Source organism: Narcine bancroftii, chromosome 4, assembly GCF_036971445.1.
Source record: "Narcine bancroftii isolate sNarBan1 chromosome 4, sNarBan1.hap1, whole genome shotgun sequence".
Classification (NCBI taxonomy): domain Eukaryota; kingdom Metazoa; phylum Chordata; class Chondrichthyes; order Torpediniformes; family Narcinidae; genus Narcine; species Narcine bancroftii.
Genome location: NC_091472.1, coordinates 24,601,269 through 24,622,888, shown reverse-complemented (window position 1 = coordinate 24,622,888; position 21,620 = coordinate 24,601,269). Strand labels below are relative to the sequence as shown.

General features: G+C 39.0%; 1 protein-coding gene across 1 annotated transcript in view; it reads left to right on the top strand.

Annotated features, from left to right (window-relative positions):
• The window catches only part of ttc27 (tetratricopeptide repeat domain 27), a 307,508-nt gene that overhangs the window by 38,834 nt on the left and 247,054 nt on the right, over positions 1–21,620 (top strand). The window contains exons 4-7 of the mRNA XM_069930951.1: positions 433–573; positions 9,106–9,208; positions 15,776–15,940; positions 19,367–19,500. Of these exons, the coding sequence (XP_069787052.1) occupies positions 433–573; positions 9,106–9,208; positions 15,776–15,940; positions 19,367–19,500 (543 nt within the window). The remainder of the gene's footprint in view (positions 1–432; positions 574–9,105; positions 9,209–15,775; positions 15,941–19,366; positions 19,501–21,620) is intronic.

Below are 21,620 nucleotides of genomic sequence, written 5' to 3'. Positions count from 1 at the left end.
AACAACAGGGGGGGATTAATGACAAGGTGTCACAGTGGTAGGAATGCTGCTAAAGAGAAAATGAATGTTAACAATGTACAGTGATGGAAAGGTAAGGGTTTGGCACTAAGGGTGTGAAGAGACTTTGAATTGTTTTCTTTTTGTAAATAATTTGTGAATAATGTCTACTTGTGGAAAAAAATACTGAAATGCACTCAGGTTCTATCTTTTGAATGGGTCCTTCATTCATCTGCAGGTCTGTAATTGCAGTTAAATGAAAACTATCAAAAACTAGTGTGTATTTCTACAGTATTCAGGCTGAGTGAATAATTTGTTGGTATAGAGTTGATTTAAAAAAAAACTCCCACTTGAGCAATGGTCTATAGATGCCCATAATTTTCAGGAAATTATCAAGAAATGTAAACATTAATACATTTTTCTGTTTCATTTCAGCCTGAAAACTTACGAGCCACTTTGTTGAATTGTTTGGTTTTAGATGGAGAAACAATTTATAACCTTCTCTGCAACCCCATCCTGTTGACATTAGCCAGGACAGTCCTGGTGACCTGCCAGGGTAAACTGGATGGTTTCCAGGTAAGGGGAGCAACTATTTTGCAACTTCCACTTAAGTAGTGCACCTGCTGCAGAGAAACCCTCAACCAGTGTTTGTTGATGTATACAGTGACAGCCATAAATGGTGAGGACCCAAGAATAAAAAGTGAGAAACAATGGAATTGAAAATAGAGAGAGAGATTTCAAAACTCACAACTGACGAAGTTCAGGGTGGCGAAGCAAAAGTAATATCGAAAATACGAAAGTCCCGAAAAGTTGAAAGACTGCAAAGTTCATTCTGCACTTTGGAGCTTGTGGATAATTGAAGAAAAAATTTTAAATTGAGATACTGGTCATTATGCATTGATATAGGACTGTGTGTTATATGTCGAGCTCTCCACTGGCCACCGAGACAGAGGTGCACCAAAGAAGAGGTACAAGAACTGCCTAAAGAAATCTCTTGGTGCCTGCCCCATTGACCACTGCCAGTGGGCTGATATCGCCTCAAACCGTGCATCTTGGCGCCTCACAGTTCGGCGGGCAGCAACCTCCTTTGAAGAAGACCGCAGAGCCCACCTCACTGACAAAAGACAAAGGAGGAAAAACCCAACACCCAACCCCAACCAACCAATTTTCCCCTGCAACCGCTGCATCTGTGTCTGCCTGTCCCGCATCGGACTTGTCAGCCACAAACGAGCCTGCAGTGACGTGGACATTACTCCTCCATAAATCTTCGTCCGCGAAGCCAAGCCAAAGAAGAAAGGACTGTGAGTACCCATGATCCTGAATGAGGAACTCATGGTGAGGTTTAAACAGGGCAGTTGTTTTAAATACATCCAAATTCATGGAATTTGGAGAATGGGAGAGTGATTAGGAGGATTTTGGAATGGTGGGAATTTGGTGTTGACAGTCATTGTTTAGGTGTTTTGATTGCAAATGGATTAGGCGAGTGGCTGTGAAAAGCTGCATTGAAGTGATGGTTGTGGTCAGAAACTAGTGAGATTGTCAGCAGCCTGGTTCCACCCAGGACAGTCAGAATTGGTAAAGAAGTGTTGCCATCAATGCTTTCATATCTACCACACTTAACTGGAGCAGGAATTGATGTTTGGAGTGAGACAATGAGAGTGATAGATGAGGTATAGCAAAACTGGTAAATATTCTGATGCGTCTTTGGAAGATGTTAAATATGAAATGGAAGAGAGGGGGGTAAGGATGGACCCTTGTGAGCCTGCAGAGACAACTTTCGAGCTGAACAAAGAAAAGGCTGTGGAGAACTCCAAGAGGACTGAAGGCATTTTTCAGTCTCAGATTTGTCACTAAGTTGCTAAGGACTGATTCAGTCCATCTAAAGGAGCAAAATTTGACTGGGAAATTTCCAACACAGAACTGGAAAATGGATGGGTATGGAGGTTGGAATTGATAATATTGAAGATTTGGAGCAAAAGTTGAAATTGGGCAATGATTTGAAGGTGGGTTCTTGCGGGGAGTGGGGAATGTGGGCAGTACTTCAGAAAGGGATGCTTCAGGAAACCAGAGGCCTGAAAGAAAGTTGCACAATCTCTTGAGCGTGAATGAAGTTGGGAGACAGAGGTGAGTGAAATGGATGATAGGACCTTTGGGAGGCAATGAGTAAATATTGAAATTAGGGCAACAGAGCTGTCTGTAAAAGGTTTGCTGGGCAATAGCAGATCGCAATGTCTGACAGTGATTAGTCAGGTCACCAGGAGCATTTGGGATGTGGAGAATAGTAATGAAACTGAAATTGTCCAGCTTCTCTGAGAGAGTGCAGTTGACATTTTGTCAGACAAGTTCTCACTTCAGCCATTGTACTAATTTGTTAATTTTATTGTTAGGGCATGTCTTCTACAGTGTTAGGTACTCCACATTGAACACAGCAACTGAATTATTATTTTGTGATTGTTAGACTGTCTTTATATATTGATCGTAGTATACCCACCTGGGTTGCTCTGCAAGCATGATAGGGTCAGTGAGAATTCAGTTCTTTTTGCATTGAGGATCGGTGCATCTATGCATTCATATTTTAGGGTGACATTTCTGAGATGGAGATTTTAATTCATATGTGAATTTTACCGTGATGATGAAGCCGTATCTCAATTGTGTAGCCCAAGGATGCCTGAAACTTTTGATCTGATTAGCACCTTTTACTCCCAGGTATCTTTGATTTTGAACTACTAGATTGAAGCAGTGATAACTGTGAATATTTATTATGAATTTACCTTTTGCATTCATTGTCTCCTTTCAGTTCAATTAAATATACAATTGTAGATTTTAAAAAAAGATTTACAAGGTAAACAACAATAAATTAATGAGTATAACTGCTTTGATAACTGCATCTCGCTGTGCTGTGTAATCTGTGACCAGCAGGGGTTGTGCTTGCTTCACCTGCTGCTGTGTTATGAGCCATTTGTAGTGGCTGTTTCTCCATTTCCATCTCTGCTGCCACCTGCTGAAAAATGACTAGCTCTTCAATTGCCCATTCCATTTCGGTATGCTTTTTAAATTTAAAAAAAAATTATGGTAATTTAGAGATACAGCACGGTAACAGGCCCTTCCGGTCCATGAGACTGTGCCGCCCAAATAACCTACAAACCTTGTATGTTTTTGGAGGGTGTGAGGAAACCCACGCAGTCATGGAGAGTTCGTACAGATTCCTTAAAAACTACCCTCTACACTAACCATGCTGCCCTGTTTTGCAAGGACATAGTAATTTTGAAATGGAGTTTAGGGAAGCATTGAATGTTAACAAGATTTTAAAAAATGGTGAGACAACTGAAATCTTTAAGATTGAATGACAACATTGAGTTCTGCTATTGTCGCTAAGATGAGGTGGAACTAAGGAAAGTGGTTCACAATAGATAATGTGTGGAAGTTTTGAAGGAGAGGAGTGCGGTTTTGATGTCTGTAAGTTAGCAATGGGCCGTGATGTAGAGATGGAATTAAACAATAGTGACTTGATTATATATGATTTTAATGTAGTCGTAACACTTCAAGGTGCTTCATAGGAGTTCTATCCGATAGAATGAACAATGAAAAGTTATATAGAGTAGACCAAAAACTAGAGCAGTGAGGGTGCTGCAGGGATAAACAAGATTCAAGACATCAGGTTGGACTGGACCTTGATATAGTCTCAGCTGGAGATGTACAAGAGACTGCAGATACTAGAATCTGAAGCTAAAGCCATTCTCGATCAAGGGCTTTAGCTCGAAAGATTTACCATTCTTTTTTTCCCTATTCTGCTTGACCTGCTGAGTTCCTCCAGCTGAATGTGTTTTGAATCAACTAGGCATGTTTTCCTTGAAGTGAAAGAGGCTGAAAGGGTGACCTGATAGAAACATATCATACATATGGATAGATAAGATGGTTAAAATCCTCTTTGAACAGTATGGGTGTCAAAGATAAGTTTAAGGTGAGCGGAAAGTTTTAAAGGGGATCTGATTTTTGCTGCTCAAGGAAGTGAAGCAGTTTTTTTTTTACAATGACTATGTTTAAGAGGTATTTAGACAGATACTGTAAAACTGTAAATACTGTATGGTATCCGGAATTCAAGCAACTGGCAAAAAAAAACTGAGGAAAATAAATTAAAAAATTAAAGTAAATAAGTATAAAATAATAGGTAAAAAATACACAAGTTTAAAATTGTAAAAGTAAGTGTTCTCTGAAGTAACACAAAACTGGTGAAAATGGGAGCAAATATTCAGTCAGGTTGAGTTTTGCTCTTAGCAGCTGTTTAAATAAAGTTGTGTGAAGCAGCAATAGTGTCGCTCAGGATGAAGAGCTGCTTGATGCCGCATGCCGTTGGGCCAACTCTTAAATTGTCTCCTTATCCCTGCTTAGTAAAGGTCACTCTGGTCAGAGGCTTCATCTGTTAACTTGGAGGAAGGAGGGTTAATTATCTATAATGTTATTGTTTATCTTTTGGGCGGGTTCCATGGAGGGGAAGGAACCTGCCGATGCAGCAATTTTCTCAAAGAGTGTGAATAGAAAATAAAGTCAAATGCTTTAAGGTTTATATATTTATGGCAAGTGAAGTTTGTTCAGGTTTAGTACAGTGTAGTATTTCTGTCTCTTAAACTGTTCATTTTTAATGCAGGTAGTATTAGTTAGGCATTGTAAGAGTGAGTCTCAAGCAACCAGAAAATTCACTTAGCCGGCATCTACCAATCCCCATAGGTGCCAGATACCAGGGGTTTTACTATACCTTAATAGGCAAGGCATAGGATATAGCCTTAATGCAGACAATTGAGATGAGTATAGATGGATAAAATGGTCTGCATGGACACGATGGGTGGAAGAACCCTTTTCTGTGCTGGTTAACTCTGATTTTATTGGAAGATGGCTAACCTCTTGTGGCTCTGTAGAATTTAATGTCCCTTTGATCTAGTCAAGATGCAATGACTGGGCTGAATGGCCTTTTTTTTTTTTTTTTTTTTTTTTAATTTTTTATTTTTCACACCATAAATCACAATAGCCATGATATACACTTTTTCTTTTCCACACATTTACAGTGACTTTTTCTCCCTCCCCCCTCCCTCCTCCCAAGCCACCCCCCCATCCCTCCCCCCTCTCATCCATTTTAGTTATACAATCTAGGTTGCATTAATTCAGTTAGACAATGTTGTCATTCAACAAAAATACACCAGAAATTCTACTGAGTCCATTTTTTTCTTCTCTTCTCCTTCCATCAACTTAGGTAATGTTTGTTCCCGGTAGGTTTTCGCTATTGTATTTAATGTAAGGCTCCCATACTTGTTCGAATATTTCGATATTATTTCTTAAACTATATGTTATTTTTTCTAATGGAATACATTTATTCATTTCTATATACCATTGTTGTATTTTCAAATTATCTTCCAATTTCCAGGTTGACATAATACATTTTTTTGCTACAGCTAGGGCTATCTTAACAAATCTTTTTTGTGCATCCTCCAAGTCAATTCCAAATTCTTTATTTTTTATGTTACTTAGGAGAAAGATCTCTGGATTCTTTGGTATATTGTTTTCTGTTATTTTATTTAATATCTGATTGAGATCATCCCAAAATTTTTCTACTCTCTCACATGTCCAGATTGCATGAATTGTTGTTCCCCTTTCTTTTTTACATCGAAAACATCTATCAGATACTGTTGGGTCCCATTTATTTAACTTTTGCGGTGTGATGTATAGTCTGTGTAACCAATTATATTGTATCATACGCAGCCTCGTATTTATTGTATTTCTCATCGTTCCAGAGCATAACTTCTCCCATGTTTCCTTTTTTATCTTTATATTTAAATCTTGTTCCCATTTTTGTTTAGTTTTACCATTTGTTTCCTCATTTTCCTTTTCTTGCAGTTTAATATACATATTTTTTATAAATCTTTTGATTAACATTGTATCTGTAATCACATATTCAAGGTTACTTCCCTCTGGTAAACTCAAGTTGCTTCCTAATTTATCTTTCAAGTAGGATCTCAGTTGGTAATATGCCAGCGCTGTATCTCCCGTTATATTGTACTTATCTCTCATTTGTTCAAAGGATAAGAATCTACTTCCTGAAAAACAATTTTCTATTCTTTTAATCCCTTTTTTTTCCCATTTTCTAAAGGCAAGGTTGTCTATTGTAAAAGGGAGTAGCTTATTTTGCGTCAATATTAGTTTTGGTATTTGGTAATTTATTTTATTTCTTTCTACATGTATCTTCTTCCATATATTGAGGAGATGGTGTAATACTGGAGAAGTTCTATGTTGTACCAATTTTTCGTCCCATTTATATAATATGTGTTCAGGTATCTTTTCCCCTATTTTATCTAATTCTAGTCTCGTCCAGTCTGGTTTTTCCCTTGTTTGATAAAAATCTGATAGGTACCTTAATTGTGCGGCTCTATAATAATTTTTGAAGTTTGGCAATTGTAAGCCTCCTTGTTTATACCATTCTGTTAATTTGTCTAGTGCTATCCTCGGTTTCCCCCCTCTCCATAAAAATCTCCTTATTATTTTCTTTAACTCTTTGAAGAATTTTTCTGTCAGTTGTATTGGCAATGCCTGAAATAAGTATAGTATCCTTGGAAAAATGTTCATTTTAATACAGTTTATCCTTCCTATCAGTGTTAGTGGTAGCTCTTTCCAATGCTCTAAATCGTCCTGTAGTTTTTTCATTAGTGGATTGTAATTGAGTTTATATAATTGGCCTAGATTTTTGTTTATTTGCACACCTAGGTATCTTATTGCCTGCGTTTGCCATCTGAATGGGGATTCCTCCTTAAATTTTGAGAAATCCGCGTTATTCATAGGCATTGCTTCACTTTTATTTACGTTTATCTTGTATCCCGACACTTCTCCATATTCCTTCAATTTCTTATATAGTTCTTTTATTGATAGTTCTGGTTCTGTTAAGTACACTATCACATCATCCGCAAACAGACTGATTTTATATTCCCTGTCTTTTATTTTTATTCCTTTTATATTATTATCTCTTCTTATCGATTCTGCTAGTGGTTCTATAGCTAGCGCAAACAATAATGGTGATAGTGGGCATCCCTGCCGCGTTGACCTGCTTAAGTTAAATTGCTTTGATACATGTCCATTTACTGTCACTTTCGCTAACGGTCCCTTATATAATGCTTTAATCCAATTAATATACTTCTCCGGTAAACTGAATTTTTGCAATACTTTGAACAAGTAATTCCATTCTACTCTGTCGAAGGCCTTCTCTGCGTCTAAAGCAACTGCTACTGCCGGTGCTTTATTTCCTTCTACTGCATGAATTAAGTTAATAAATTTACAAATATTGTCTGTTGTGCGTCTTTTTTTGATAAATCCAGTTTGGTCTAAATTTACCATTTTCGGTACCTGTTCTGCTAATCTGTTCGCTAATAGTTTAGCTATTATCTTATAATCTGTGTTTAGCAAAGATATTGGTCTATATGACGCTGGTGAGAGTGGATCTTTCCCTTGTTTTAGTATCACTGTAATTATTGCTGTTTTACATGAATCTGGTAAGTTTTGTGTCTCATCAATCTGGTTGATTACATCCAGGAGGGGCGGTATTATTAGGTCTTTAAATGTTTTGTAGAATTCTATTGGGAGTCCATCCTCTCCTGGTGTCTTATTATTTGGTAAATTTTTTATTATCTCTTGTATTTCTACTGTTCCAAATGGTTCTGTTAATTTATTTTGTTCCTCTATTTGTAGTTTTGGTAGTTCAATTTTAGTCAAAAATTCATCTATTTTCCCTTCTTTCCCTTCGTTTTCGGTTCGGTATAATTGTTCATAGAATTCTCTGAAGTTTTCCTTAATTTCTTTTGGATTATATGTAATTTGTTTGTCTTTTTTCCTTGTTGCCAATACCGTTTTCTTAGTTTGCTCTGTCTTAAGCTGCCATGCTAGGATTTTGTGTGTTTTTTCCCCTAGTTCATAATCTTTCTGTTTTGTCTTCATTATATTCTTCTCCACCTTATATGTTTGTAATGTTTCATATTTTATTTTTTTATCCGCCAATTCTCTTCTTTTGGTTGTATCTTCCTTTATTGCTAATTTTTTTTCTATGTTTATTATTTCCCTTTCCAACTGCTCTGTTTCCTGATTATAGTCCTTCTTCATCTTGGTTGCATAACTTATTATTTGCCCTCTAATGAATGCTTTCATTGCGTCCCATAGTATAAACTTATCTTCCACTGATTCCGTATTTACTTCAAAGTACATTTTTAATTGTTTTTCAATAAATTCTCTAAAATCCTGTCTTTTAAGTAGCATGGGGTTTAATCTCCATCTATACATTCTTGGAGGGATGTCTTCTAGCTCTATTGCCAATAACAGGGGTGAGTGGTCCGATAATAGTCTAGCTTTATATTCCGTTTTCCTAACTCTCCCTTGTATGTGGGCTGATAACAGGAATAGGTCTATCCTTGAGTATGTTTTATGTCTAGTCGAGTAGTATGAGTATTCCTTTTCTTTTGGGTTTTGTTTCCTCCATATGTCCACAAGTTTCATTTCTTGCATTGATTTAATTATAAATTTGGTTACTTTGTTCTTCCTGTTAATTTTTTTCCCCGTTTTATCCATATTTGGATCCAAATTCAGATTGAAATCCCCTCCTATTAGTATGTTCCCTTGCGTATTAGCTACCTTCAAAAAGATATCTTGCATAAACTTTTGATCTTCTTCGTTAGGTGAATATATATTAAGTAGATTCCAAAGCTCTGAATATATCTGACATTTTATCATAACATATCTCCCTGCTGGATCTATTATTTCCTCTTCTATTTTAAATGGCACATTTTTGCTAATTAATATAGCCACTCCTCTTGCTTTTGAATTATACGATGCTGCTGTTACATGTCCTACCCAATCTCTCTTTAATTTCTTGTGCTCCAGTTCAGTTAAATGTGTTTCTTGGACAAATGCTATATCTATTTTTTCCTTTTTCAGTAAATTTAGTAGTTTCTTCCTTTTAATTTGGTTATGTATTCCATTAATATTTAGAGTCATATAGTTCATGGGCTGAATGGCCTTGATACATATTTCAATTTGTATACAAGATGTAGCAAGAAAAAATAATTCTTTATTCCTTTGCAGATGTTGCCCTGGTGGACAATGCGATGTGTTAACGTTCACCAGCAGTTACTGGGAGAGCGCTCCTCTCAACTCTTCACCATTGCTCAGTGCTGTGTTGACAAAGGTAAAATGTCGCTGGGATTTTTAAAAATTGGGTGGGGGGGGGGCAATCCACATTTTCTATTTGGGGGAGGGGGAGAGAATAAAGCTTAAAACCCATGCCTAATTTGATGAAGTAACACTTCAAATAGTTCACCCTGGGTTCCATAACACTTTCATAGAAGATAGAATGATGAATGACTTTCATATTAAGTTTGATATTCACGTAGTTTTGCTATCCTACAGAAATCTGACTTGCAGAAATCTGGTTCTTGAAATGTACAGATGTTGAAAATATTGAAAGTAGATATTCCTTAACTTGTAGAATATTTTAAAAAGTTACAATATTACTTTTCACGCCTCTGTCTGCTTTCTTCCAGTTCTCCACTCCTTCCCTTCCCCATCACTTCTCAGCTTTTTGTCTTCTACCCTCCCTCCCATCTTTTTATTCAGGCATCAGCCTACTTTTTACTCATACCTTGACCAAGGTCTCAGGCCCGAAACATTAGTTACCCTTTAGTTCCTTCCGATGCTGCGTGACCTGCTGAGTTTCTCCTTCATTTTTGTGTATTGCACTTACAATCACAGTCATTCCTTTTTAACAACCTGAAATGTGAACTCTTTTTCTGCAGATGTTTCCTGACCTTTTTTGAGTGTTCCTAACATTTTCTGTTTATCTTTTGCATTTCAGGAATTTAGAGTATTTCGCTTTCAGATTAACTGTAGTTTTTATATGTAATTTTGTATGATTTTATGTTTTCATCTCCACTGAGACTTGACAAGTTTTTCAGAATTGCACATAGTTTTTGCCCTCTGATATAGTGTTGCCCAAAAGCTACTGATTATTGAGAAAGACTATAATACTGTTGAAAAGTTACAGAGTGCTTGACTGAGTATACTTGAGTAAGTACAGGGCAGCACAGTTAGTGCAATTCTATTATAGCACCAGCGACCAGGGTTCAAATCTATTGCACTCTGTAAGGAATTTGTGCGGTCTCTATGACTGTGTGGGTTTCCTCCAGATGCTACAGTTTCCTTCCATGTTCTATAGACAAACAGTTGATTGGTTGTCAAGGTGTAATTGGATGTCATGGGCTGGAAAGGCTATAACTATACTGTGCCTCGAAATTAAGAGGTAAATGAGTTTTGGTATAAGATATAAGAGGTGAGGTAGGCTTTAATAGGAGTCCATTCTGCCATTCCATCATGAGTTGATCCATTCTCCCATTCAGCCTTCTCCCCGTAACATTTGATACCCTGACTATTCAGATAGCTATCAATCTCTGCCTTACATACACCCAGTGACCTGGCCTCCACTGCCTCCTGTGGCAGCAAATTCCAGAGGTTCACCACTCTATGGCTAGTGAAATTCCTCCGCATCTCTATTTTAAATGAGCGCCTTTCAATCCTAAAGTTGTGCCCTCTTGTCTGTGACTCCCCTACCAAGGGAAACAACTCTGCCACATCTACTCTGTCCAGGCCTTTCAACATTTGAAATGCTTCTATGTGGTTCCCCCTCATTCTTCTGAACTCCAAGGAGTACAGTCCAAGAGCTGTCAAACATTTCTTGTATGCTAATCCCTTCATTCCAGGAATAATTCTTGTGAATCATATCTGAACCCTCTCCAATGCCAGCACATCCTTTCTTAAAAAAGGAGCCCAAAACTGTACCCCATACTCCAAGAGAGGCCTCATCAGTGGCTTATAAAATGTATGAGGTGACACATTTTAAAAAAGGAGCCCAAAACTGTACCCCATACTCCAAGAGAGGCCTCATCAGTGGCTTATAAAATGTATGAGGTGACACATTTTAATATGTCATAGCGTCTTTGAGTCTCTGGAAAATAGAATTCAAAAACAAAGTTCCACACTTTTACAAAGCTTTAACCAAGCCCACCAAAGCTTCAAGTTTAACATGACCACTATAAAGCCTTTGGGAGTCATTGGGCAAACAAAAGATCGCCATGAGCATTGCCTGGTGCCCCTAACATTCGGAGAAAGAGAAGCAAAGGAACTCCCTTTAGAGGCACTGAGTGCCTGTGGTTTTGCCTCCAGCGCTCCCACAGCTTCTGCAGCCACACAGATTCCAGTTCAAACCATCAAACAGAGCTCCAGTCCCAAATCTCTGATATGATCAGGAAGCCTTCAATGCCTGAGGCCCTTTGGGAGCCCTTTTAGCCCTCGGCACCCTCTGGAATCCCAATTCTGGTACATGGCTCCCATGAGCTAGTCTCCAGCAGGCCGCAGCCTGTGTGGGCCCTTTGACCACAAGTCACCAGCAGCCTGCTGCGTCTGTGACCCCTTTGACCGCAAGTCACTAACTGCCCGTAGCCTACGTGGGACCTTCAGCCACTGAACCCCTTGCTGGTCTGCTGCCATAGTTACCATCCTGTAGTTTGTCTCCTACGCTGCTGCTTCACCCCATTTCTGTGCCCTGCGCCGGACCGCTGCTTCCTCGGAGTCTGCAACCCCCTCATGCAGTATGAAATGCATTTACTTTAATATCAGAGAAGCCAGGTTATCTGTTGTAGTCTCCTTTGCTTCTGTCAACCCGGCCATACTTTCAGATTTCTTGGTTCTTGAGATTGTTTTGTGGCAGAAATTAAGTCTCATATCTACTCTTGTGATTTGTGGTAAAACACATTTTTCTTCAGATCCAATATTGCAAAGCTGTTGTGGGAAGATTGGAGAGTTGTTTTCTAAGAAATGAGATTAAGTGAGCTAAAGGACCTTACTCTAACCCTGTCTTTTAGTGAATTAAGCTCAGTGGAAGGATTGGATGCTTCTTAACTGATGCGATTTTGATATATGTCACTTGAATAAAGCATTTCTTGCCATTCTTTTATTCTCACTTGTCATTGAGGAAGCTGTTTTATTGGGGATTAACTTTTTTCTCAACCCAAAATGAATCCGTGTGGAAAGTTCCCCGTGCACAGTACATTCCTGTCTGTGAGAGGAGTCAGGGGGTTAGTGGAATGCGTTTTATATTCCCTCATATACCATACATAAATACAATAGCGTGATCAGCTTAGTTTCTTGCTCCTTTCTAGTTTGGAACTGAAGCAAGGCATGTGCCAGCATTGCTTCCTGAAAGCTGCTTTTTTTTTTGCTCAGAAGCATGTACAGCATTTTTAAAGTGTGCCAGGAGAACATTCCAGATTTCAGATTGTACCGTAGTTTAATGAGCTCCTTTCAACGGATATGTATTTTAAAGTTTGTGTAAGAGAGCACAGTCATTTCTGCTTTGTGTGGTACTGCAATTTCAATACAATTTCTCTTGCATGGCTGCTGCCTTGAAGCCCAGTTCTTGAAAGGACTCCACCCACCGAATTGCGGTTATGTTGGCTTCGTCCTTTACGAGAGCCACTGCTGTGAATGATGTTCATTGGGGATCAGCGTTTTTAATGATGAAGCTGTTGAGTGACTCAAGATTGTCAGTGCTTTGTGAGAGCAGTTCTGGATGCTTGATTGTTTCTTCATCTATTTTGAATTTCTTAATTCATTTTTGTTGGCTCCGATTGATGGCTCTTTTAACATTGTTTTATTGCATTTGATCAGAATTGCCTGAAGAATTTTTATTCAGTATATGGTACAAATTTTCTTACAAATCCTTTCCTTCACCCCCATACCTCAACATTCTTCTTTTAGTTTCTATATTAAGTGCTGCTCGGATAATTTTGAATTGAACAAGTATCTTGACATTGGACGTGTATTTTTATGAATGAAGAGATGCCACTGTATGGAAATCCTTATAATGGTGTAGAAATGTTAATTTATTTACAAAAAATATCTAGTTTATATGTATTAAAATGTACTGTACATATCAAAAACAGCAAATGTTTCTTTAAAATTACCATTCCGTTAATTTATTGTAAGTTGGCCAGAAACTTCTCTGCATTTAATGGACATTTGTAGATGATTCATAAAATCATTAATTTATTAGTGTAATCTCTGTCTTTGAAGCAACACATTTTAAATTCAAGGAAGGATAGGTATTTACATAACGTCTCTTGTGACCAGGGCATATTGAACTACAGACACTAGGAATATACTGATCAGTTTGTGCACGGCCACGGTGACATTGACCAGATAACCACCTGTTTTAGTGATGTACATTAAGGGGTAAATGTTAGCCAGGGCATTAGGAATGATTCCTTTGTTCTTCCTTAAATCAATGCAAGCAGATCTGTACATTCGTTTGAGAGAACAGACAGAATTTCAGAACTTGCAACAAAAAAATACAATTTTTGGGCAATGAAGACATGAGACTTCAAATGCTAGAATATGCATTCTGCTGGAGGGAAGCCAGTGGGTCTAGTAGCATTTATGGCAGAACATGGGTGGAGAAGAAGGAATTGTCAATGTTTTTGGTTGAAAGCCTGTGTCAGAACCTTGGGCAGTACATTGCTCTCTTAGTTCTGCAATAGTAATGCCAGCCTGGATCTTGTATTCAACTCTTGAGTGCCACTTGAAGCCACAATCTTTTGATTCAAGCATGAAATTGTTATGGACTACTACATCGATAGGACCATGTTTGAGAGGGTTGTTAAATGCTATAAGATTGATTTATTCTGGTTTGGAAGTTGATGCATTTAAAAATAAGTTGATTGTGGAGTACGAGTATAAAAAAAACTGAAAGAACAATAGACTTGGTTGTCAAGATCTGATTTGAATAAATCTATGGTCAAAACCATAGGGGCAGCATAGTTAGCATTGCAATTAACACAACACTGTGTTACGGAGTCTAGAGGACCCCAGAAACCGGCAGCAATAGATATGCACCACAACACAAAGGGGTACTTAAACAAAAGCAGTTTTTAATTATTTGAACAAGAAAACAGAATTAAACTTTAACTTATTATTATCAACTTATTTAACCTACTTAATTTCCCCCCTCTAATATTAAGTGCAGCTGTGTGTAATGTGTATATAGGCTTAGAAAAGTTCTTTGGATCACAATCCAATCTCACTGGTTGCAGGCAATTCTTGTACAGTGCACAGAAGTTAGCATTAATAAAGTTCACCAGCCTTTGGTGCTTAACAGGCAAATGGTTACCCCTCAGGAGGGTTCTTATTGGTTTTCAGAGAGAGATTCCTTTTCATTCCAGGACATCTGCACCTGATTCCTGTTTAATCAGCCTTGCAGATGAAACTTGCCCCCTTCAGGGTTCTCCAGATGATCCTCCTTCTTTCAGGTCACCTTTCAGACAGACAGTCTTCTCCTTTAACCAGGCAGTCTTCCAAAAGTTTGCCGGCTTTGTCCTTCTGGAACTGATTTACGTCTCCTTTTGTTTCACACCCTCCCTCTCTGAGAGCAAAACTGTTTTGTCTGCCTGCAAAAATCACATGCTCGCTCAGGCAAGCTGTATTCTGCAATTGATCTATTTGCAAAAAGCAGTCTGCAAAAGTTCTGTGTTTTAAAATGTTTGTGTGCAACCTGCTCTAATAATCCTTCCCAAGACACCTCTAAATACTCTGTCGCAACTGTTACAGTGCCCAGCGGTGTCTGTAAGGAGTTTGTGCATTCTCCTGTGACTGTGTGTGTTTCCTCTGGCTTCTCCAGTTTTCACCCACCCTTCAAAATGTACCAGGGCTGGAGGTTAATTGGGCTGCACGGGCTCGTGGGCCGAAAATGCCTTTTACCATGCTGTATGTCTAAATTTAAAAATAAAAAACAAGACACCTGGTCTCCTGCAAATATTTAATCTTTTCAGACTATCATACCATTTGACTTCGAAATAAGCATTTGAATGAGCACGACAGAACCTTTGTGTAACATTCCTGACCCTGGATGAACTTTATGCCTCCCCCTCTTGCCCTTGTATAAAATTCTCTAGTGCTGGTTCTAATCACCTACATATTCTCTGAATGGGATCACCTCACTTGATGCTGATCGCTATTGAATTCTTGGCATTTCTGTGCTCTTGTGAACATGAGGTCTGATAGGTAGAAAATGCTGGGGTCTTAGAATTCATTTTGCAAAGTGTCCAGCAGAATCACTTGGAGAGAGAGATTGGAGCAACAATCTGCTGCAGGAGCTCAGTGGATGGAGTGACATCAGTGGGAGAAAAAGAACGACGACATCTTGATCAGGGGTTCAGACTGAAACATTCACCGTTCTTTTTCTCCCACTGATGCTGCTGAGTTCATCCAACAAAAACTTTGCAGCAGAATTGTGAGTATTGGATTTTAAAAAAAACGTTCTTATTCAGTGACCAGTCCAAATCATAGAACAGCTAATTCTATTCTTTTGCACATTATGTTTTAAAATGCAAGTAGTGCCACCATTGGACAGCCTATCTCATCTCAGCATTAGCCTAACTTGATTGAAGCTCCTGTCTGTTAAGATCTTAGCTCTTCAGTTTCTCTCTATCCTCTCCTCCTTTTTGACTTTGCTATTACTTTGATCAAGCATATGGTTTATCTACTACTTCTTGCTTGTGCCAAATCTTGTTGGTAAATGTGCATTTCATGATGTTATTAATATGTTATAAAATAAAGCAAACTTTCTGATTAATCCTGCAAATAATCTAAAGCATCTTTTTATGCCAGAGACTACTTAACGTTTGTTATGTCTTCAATTTATTTTTAGTGCAGTCAAACAAGGCCTTTTTCAGCTCTGGGGAATGCCGAAATTTAGCTATCCAGTTCCACCTGGAATGTGGATATGTTTTGCTGTACTACTACGACTATACAAGGGCCAAGGAGAATTTCACTGCAGCCCAGAAAATGGCAAAACTTTCTACCACCATGACAGGTAGGCCACACTCTCGCATTTTATGTCAGGAAGTTATTTTCTTTCCCTACTTCGGCACAGACTAGAAGGGCAGAAGGGGCCTGTAATGTTCTATAGTTCCGCAACAGAGGCATGAATCTAGCTGAGAGTACTTCCTCAAAGTAAGAGGTCGGCAGTTCTGGATTACGAAGAGAAGAAACTTGCTCACTGAGAAGGTAGTTAATCTTTGGAATTCTCATTTTAAATTGATGGGATTTTCTTCAGACAGAGATGAGCAGATTTTTGGATGTTTAGGGATAGGTGGTTAGTGCAAGAAAGAGGTGCTGAGGCCTTTCGAATGGGTTGAAAGCAAGAAGCCAAATGGCCTGTTACTGCAATTTTTTGTATTCTTGTTAAATATTTGCACTGGATTGCAGCTGTTAAAGGTTACAATGTCAAGAGTATGCCCTTAAAAACTGTGACAATCAGCAACAATTGCTCTAGGTTAGGAAGCAAAACATTAACTAGATCTTCCAAATACAGTAAAGTCCCCATTATCTGGCACCTAATGGGGATTGAGGATGTAGGATGTGCAAATTTTCTGGTTGAATGAGCCTTACTCTTACAATGGCTAACTAATACACCGACATTAAGAATACACGTTATTAACTATGTAAAGTTCACTTTAATCAAGTAATTCCTGTAATTTACAGGATTTAAATTCAAACCCTGGTCACTGGCTTCTACCCATAATCTCTGGCATTCTTACTAATCAAGAACCTATTAACCTTTGCTTTAATTATACCCATTTATTTGCATTCATTGTCCTTCAGTAAGCTCTCTTGTGAAGGTGGCAGTGAATTGCTCCTTGCGCTACTGGGACCACCAATGTATCCTAATGTCAGGATGCAGTGTTATTTGGAGGGGAACCTGCAGTTTGTTGGTGTCCCTGTGCATCTGCTGTTCTCGTACTTCTTGGTAGAAGAGGGAGAGGTCTATCACAAGCTAAATTCTCCCCACCATTGTGTAAATCTACAGGGAATGCTGCCATCAGAGAGCAGCAGCAATCATCAAGGATCTAAACCACCATGCTCATACTCTGTTCTCATTAGTGCTGCCAGGAAAGGAGTTTAGGTACCACAGGACTTGTACCACCAGTTACTACCCCTCCACGATCAGACTTCTCAACAACAAACTCAATCAGAGACTTATTTAAGGACTCGTACTGTGAACATTATTTATTGTTGAATATTTATTTTCTGCATTCCACAGTTTGTTTGCATTTCCTTCTTGTTTAGATTTCTTTCTTTTGCATGTATATCTTGAGTAGTGTTTTTTTGCACTACAGACAAGCAGAAATTCTGTCTGGCGCGCAGGAAAAAGAATCCCAGGGTTATATGTGATGCCATGTATGTACTCTGACAATAAATGTGAACTTTGAACTTTGTCTATCTGGGAGTTGTTGTGGAAATGGCCAGAGCATCCATGGAAGGAAATGGACGGACATGGTACTTTTTATAGAAGGGGTATAGAGAAGTTACTGTGGTGAAGAGTTACTGTAGGGCTCTTATTCAGCAGACTGGCTTGTCCTGGATGGTGCTGAGCTACTTGAGTGTTTTGGCACTGTTTATCTGGGTCATCATGCACCTGACTTGTGCCATGAAGATAATGTGATGGACCTGGGATGTCAGAAGCAGCAGGATATCACCCTTAAAGCCTCTTCTTTATGTATTCATGATGTTTATGTGGCTGTTGCAATTGAGTTTCTGGTCATTGGTGACTTCCAAGATGTTGATGGTGGGGAACATATTGATGGTGGTGCTGTTGAATGTTGAGGGAAGATGGTAGGCCTTTCTTATTGGAGATAGTCATTGTTTGGCAATGGTTGTTGGTGTCCCTGTGCATCTGCTGTTCTCGTACTTCTTGGTGGAAGAGGGAGAGGTCTATCTGTGGTTCAGATGTCACTGAGCCTGAATGCTGCCTTGGTCTTGCTGCGCATGTAAGCAAGAGCTGCTTCATTTGCTGAGGAGAAACAGGGAATTAAGCAATCGTCCTTGCACATCCCCATTTCTGAGCTCATGATGAAAACAAAGTGATTAAGGAAGCAGCTGAAGATGGCTGCCCTGCTGAACCCCAGCAAGGACGAATTGGAGCTATGATTACCAACCTCTGACAACCATAACCACCTTCCTTTGTGCAAGGTGCATCTTTAACCCCATTTTATCAGGGTACTTTGATGCCAAATGCTGCTTCGCCCTTTGAATTCAGTTTTTTTTGAACCAAACTTGGGTTGAGGTTTGGGATCGAAGTGGTCCTGGTGAAGCTCAAATCGGGCATTGTGAGTATGTCCCTCTTGTTAGCATTTCTAATGCAAAATCTATCTCTTTGCTGGTGATTTTAAAGGAGAGTGGATAGTGATTGACTGGATTTTCTTCTGTGAAGAGGATGTACCTGGGCAATTTCCCATATTATTGTGCAGGTGCCAATGTTGCAATTGTACTGGAACAGCTTGAATATTGGCAGAGCTATTTCTGGACCTGGGTTTTCAGGACTGTTGACTGCCCCTGTAATATTTCCTGGATTCAATGTTCTTAGCCATATCTTAATCTAATTGAAGTGAATCGAATTTGTTGATGACTGTTTTCTGTGATGATGTTGGATCTTAGGAAGAAGTCAAAATGAACATCTGTTCTTTAACACTGTTGTTGAGATGGTGCTGTAGCAGGCGCCTCCTCTCCCCATCCATTGAATTGCCCAGGAGGAAAAGGTGAAAGTCTGCAGACACTGTGGTTGAAATAAAAGGACATGCGAGAGAAACTCAGCAGGTCAAACAGTGCACTTTATATAGCAAAGCTAAAGATACATAACCAACGTTTTGGACTTGAGACCTTCATCCAGGTATTAACAAAATTTAATTCTCTACTTAAATATGCCCAGATTGCAGAGTTTCAATCTGATCTATCAGTTATAAGATCACTGTTGCATGCTGCTTTTTGGTTTTAATCATCCATGTTCACCAAGCTGGCTCTGCAGTGTTTTTAGGTATGCCTGGTGCTGCTTTCAACAATCCCCACCTCACTCATCATTGAATCATTTAATTTGGTCTTCACGAAGATCTAAACTTCATACATTCTGAAAATCATTCAGAATGTTAGGAACTAGGGGCACAAACACTTTTGTCATTTTTGCCTTCATTATGTCATAATTATGAGCTTGATAGTAACAACTGAACAAGGAATGTGTCGAAAGTTGCAATGCATTCTTTCAGGTGATCGACAGCACCATTCATTTTAGTATCTTTGGAAGACGTGAGCTGTGTACTTCACTTTTTCTTGTAAATCTTAAAATGCTGTTTTGTATTCAGTGAATAAGATTATTGTTTTTTTTCCCTCCCACCAAAGTTGCTGAATGCCTGCCAGTCCTTTAAGGCCAATACTGAATATAAAATCAGACTTGCTTTTCTTTAAGGTACCTTGGGGAAGCGTACCCGATTCCAGGAAAAATATTTGCCTCAGCTGATGCTCGATGTCCAACGGGAAGGTGATGTCCTCTGTCAAACAGATCTCGTGCTACCACCGACGCCTTTGGAATATTTGCCGAAGGTAACTCCCAAAGAAATTTGCACTTAAAAAGCAGCGTTCGTTTGATTGACTGCCAACAATTCATAATAAACATGATCACATCTAGCTTAAATCTGGTTGAAATCAGTTTTTAGTCATTGCCGTGAGCCTGATTTCCATAGGCAGTGTTGAAAAGAGGCAAAGATGAGCTACGGCAATTAAGAATTTTGGTGTGTTGTTCAACATACATGATAATAAACTCATTAACATAGTCAGCATGGATGAGTGGGGCTGCAGGGCCTCTTTCCAGGTTGTATGATATTCTGATGTATCTGATTATGAAAATAAGTAAATCACTTTGCCAAAACAAATAAGCTATGTGTTCTTGTTACCCTTTTTCTGACTTGGTCAACTCATTCCTGAAATTGCAATGAGTTCTTGATGCACCTTAAATGGTCATGGCATTTGACCTACCCTCAACTCTTTGGACTGTTCAGGAAAGAGATTAAGTAAATTGCTATGCATCAATCAGGAATTAGTGGGTTGAATGCATCTCCTCTCCAGATGAGGTTGAGTTTTGGCGCATGGGAAATTGAACTGCCCGATTAGTTATGCTATGTGTTCATGAAAGCTCGTTGGAGAACCCAGAATGGGGCATTAATTTGGTGACCAACAATCAGGCCATGGAAACAGGCTGAACAATTTTTGCATGATGCATAATGAGGAAGCGTGCAAGAGGGAGATAGATCACCTCGTTGCGCTTAATGTCAGCAAACCAAGGAGATGGTTTTGGACTTCAGGAGGAAGTCAGGGGAACATGACCCAGTCCTCATCAAGGAGGGTCAGTAGTGGAGAGGGTCAGGAACTTCAAATTCCTGGATCTGTACTGGAGATTCACGTTGACGCTCACCAGTGTCTTGAGGAGATTCGGTATGTCACCGAAAACTCTCGTAAACATCTACAGGTGTACTCTGGAGAGCATTCTGGCTGGTTGCATCAATGCCTTTAATGGAGGCACCAACTGTCAGGACAAGAATAAACTCCAGAGAGTTGTTAACTCGGCCTGCAACATCACAGGCACCAGAGTTCACTCCATTGAGGATACCCTCATAAAGGGTAGTCTTCAAAAAGCAGTCTCTATCCTCAAAGACCCCCACCACCAAGGTCCATGCCCTTTTCACTCTGCCACCATCAGGAAAAAGGTACAGGAACCTAAAGGCAAGTACTCAGCAGTGCAAGGACAGCTTTTTCCCTGCTGCCATCAGATTCCTGAATGATCAATGAACTAAAGACATTGCTTCACTTTTTGTGCCCTCTGACGCTGCCGCACAACATTGAATCTCATGACTTGTTCATGACAATAAATTCTGATTCTGAATGCACAGAAGTACTGGAGAAGCTCAACAGAACATGCAGCAAGCGTGGAAAGTAAAAGGCAGTCAACAATCTGGCCCAAGCCCTTCTTCAGGCAAGACGGTAGCCTTTGCTTTTCTGAGTGTTAACAAATATTGGACTGATGAGGTGAATAATACTAAAATCACTAGGGGATTATGCTAATATATATTAAAAAAAATCAGGAATTGATGAGTAATTATGAGACGAGATGTTGTCTTCTCTTGGGGACCTTGGTTGGTCAGATCAGCCTGATTTTGGCACGTAGTGCACATTTGCACTCTCTGAAGGTGGGTGGTGCTGATAGTATCGTAGTTAATAGAATTGAATATAACAGGTGGTGGTGCTTCGAAAACCAGAGATCATCATATTGAGATCTGGAAAGGAGAGTAAACAGTTAGGTTTTTGTTTTCAGCCTGATGACTCTTTAAATTGTTGGACATCAGGAATTAATTGTCCCTACATACAGCCTTTCGTGATGGAGAATAGCCAGAGGCTATGCACCAGTTCTTGATTTTTAAAGAGAAATCCATTTCATGTAATACGTCTGGAAATACATTCAGAGACCATCATGAAACAGATACCACTGAAATTAATAGGAGAAAAAAATTGAGACAAAAGGCACCAAAGTAGATTGTATAGGGATTGGATTTTTATGTTACTGAGAATCAGACATTTTTTTATAACTTTATGGAGTTTTGCTAAACTTATTTTTAAAATGACAGACACTTTCAAAATAAGAGTCCATAGACCTGGTTAGGTGGAAAGAA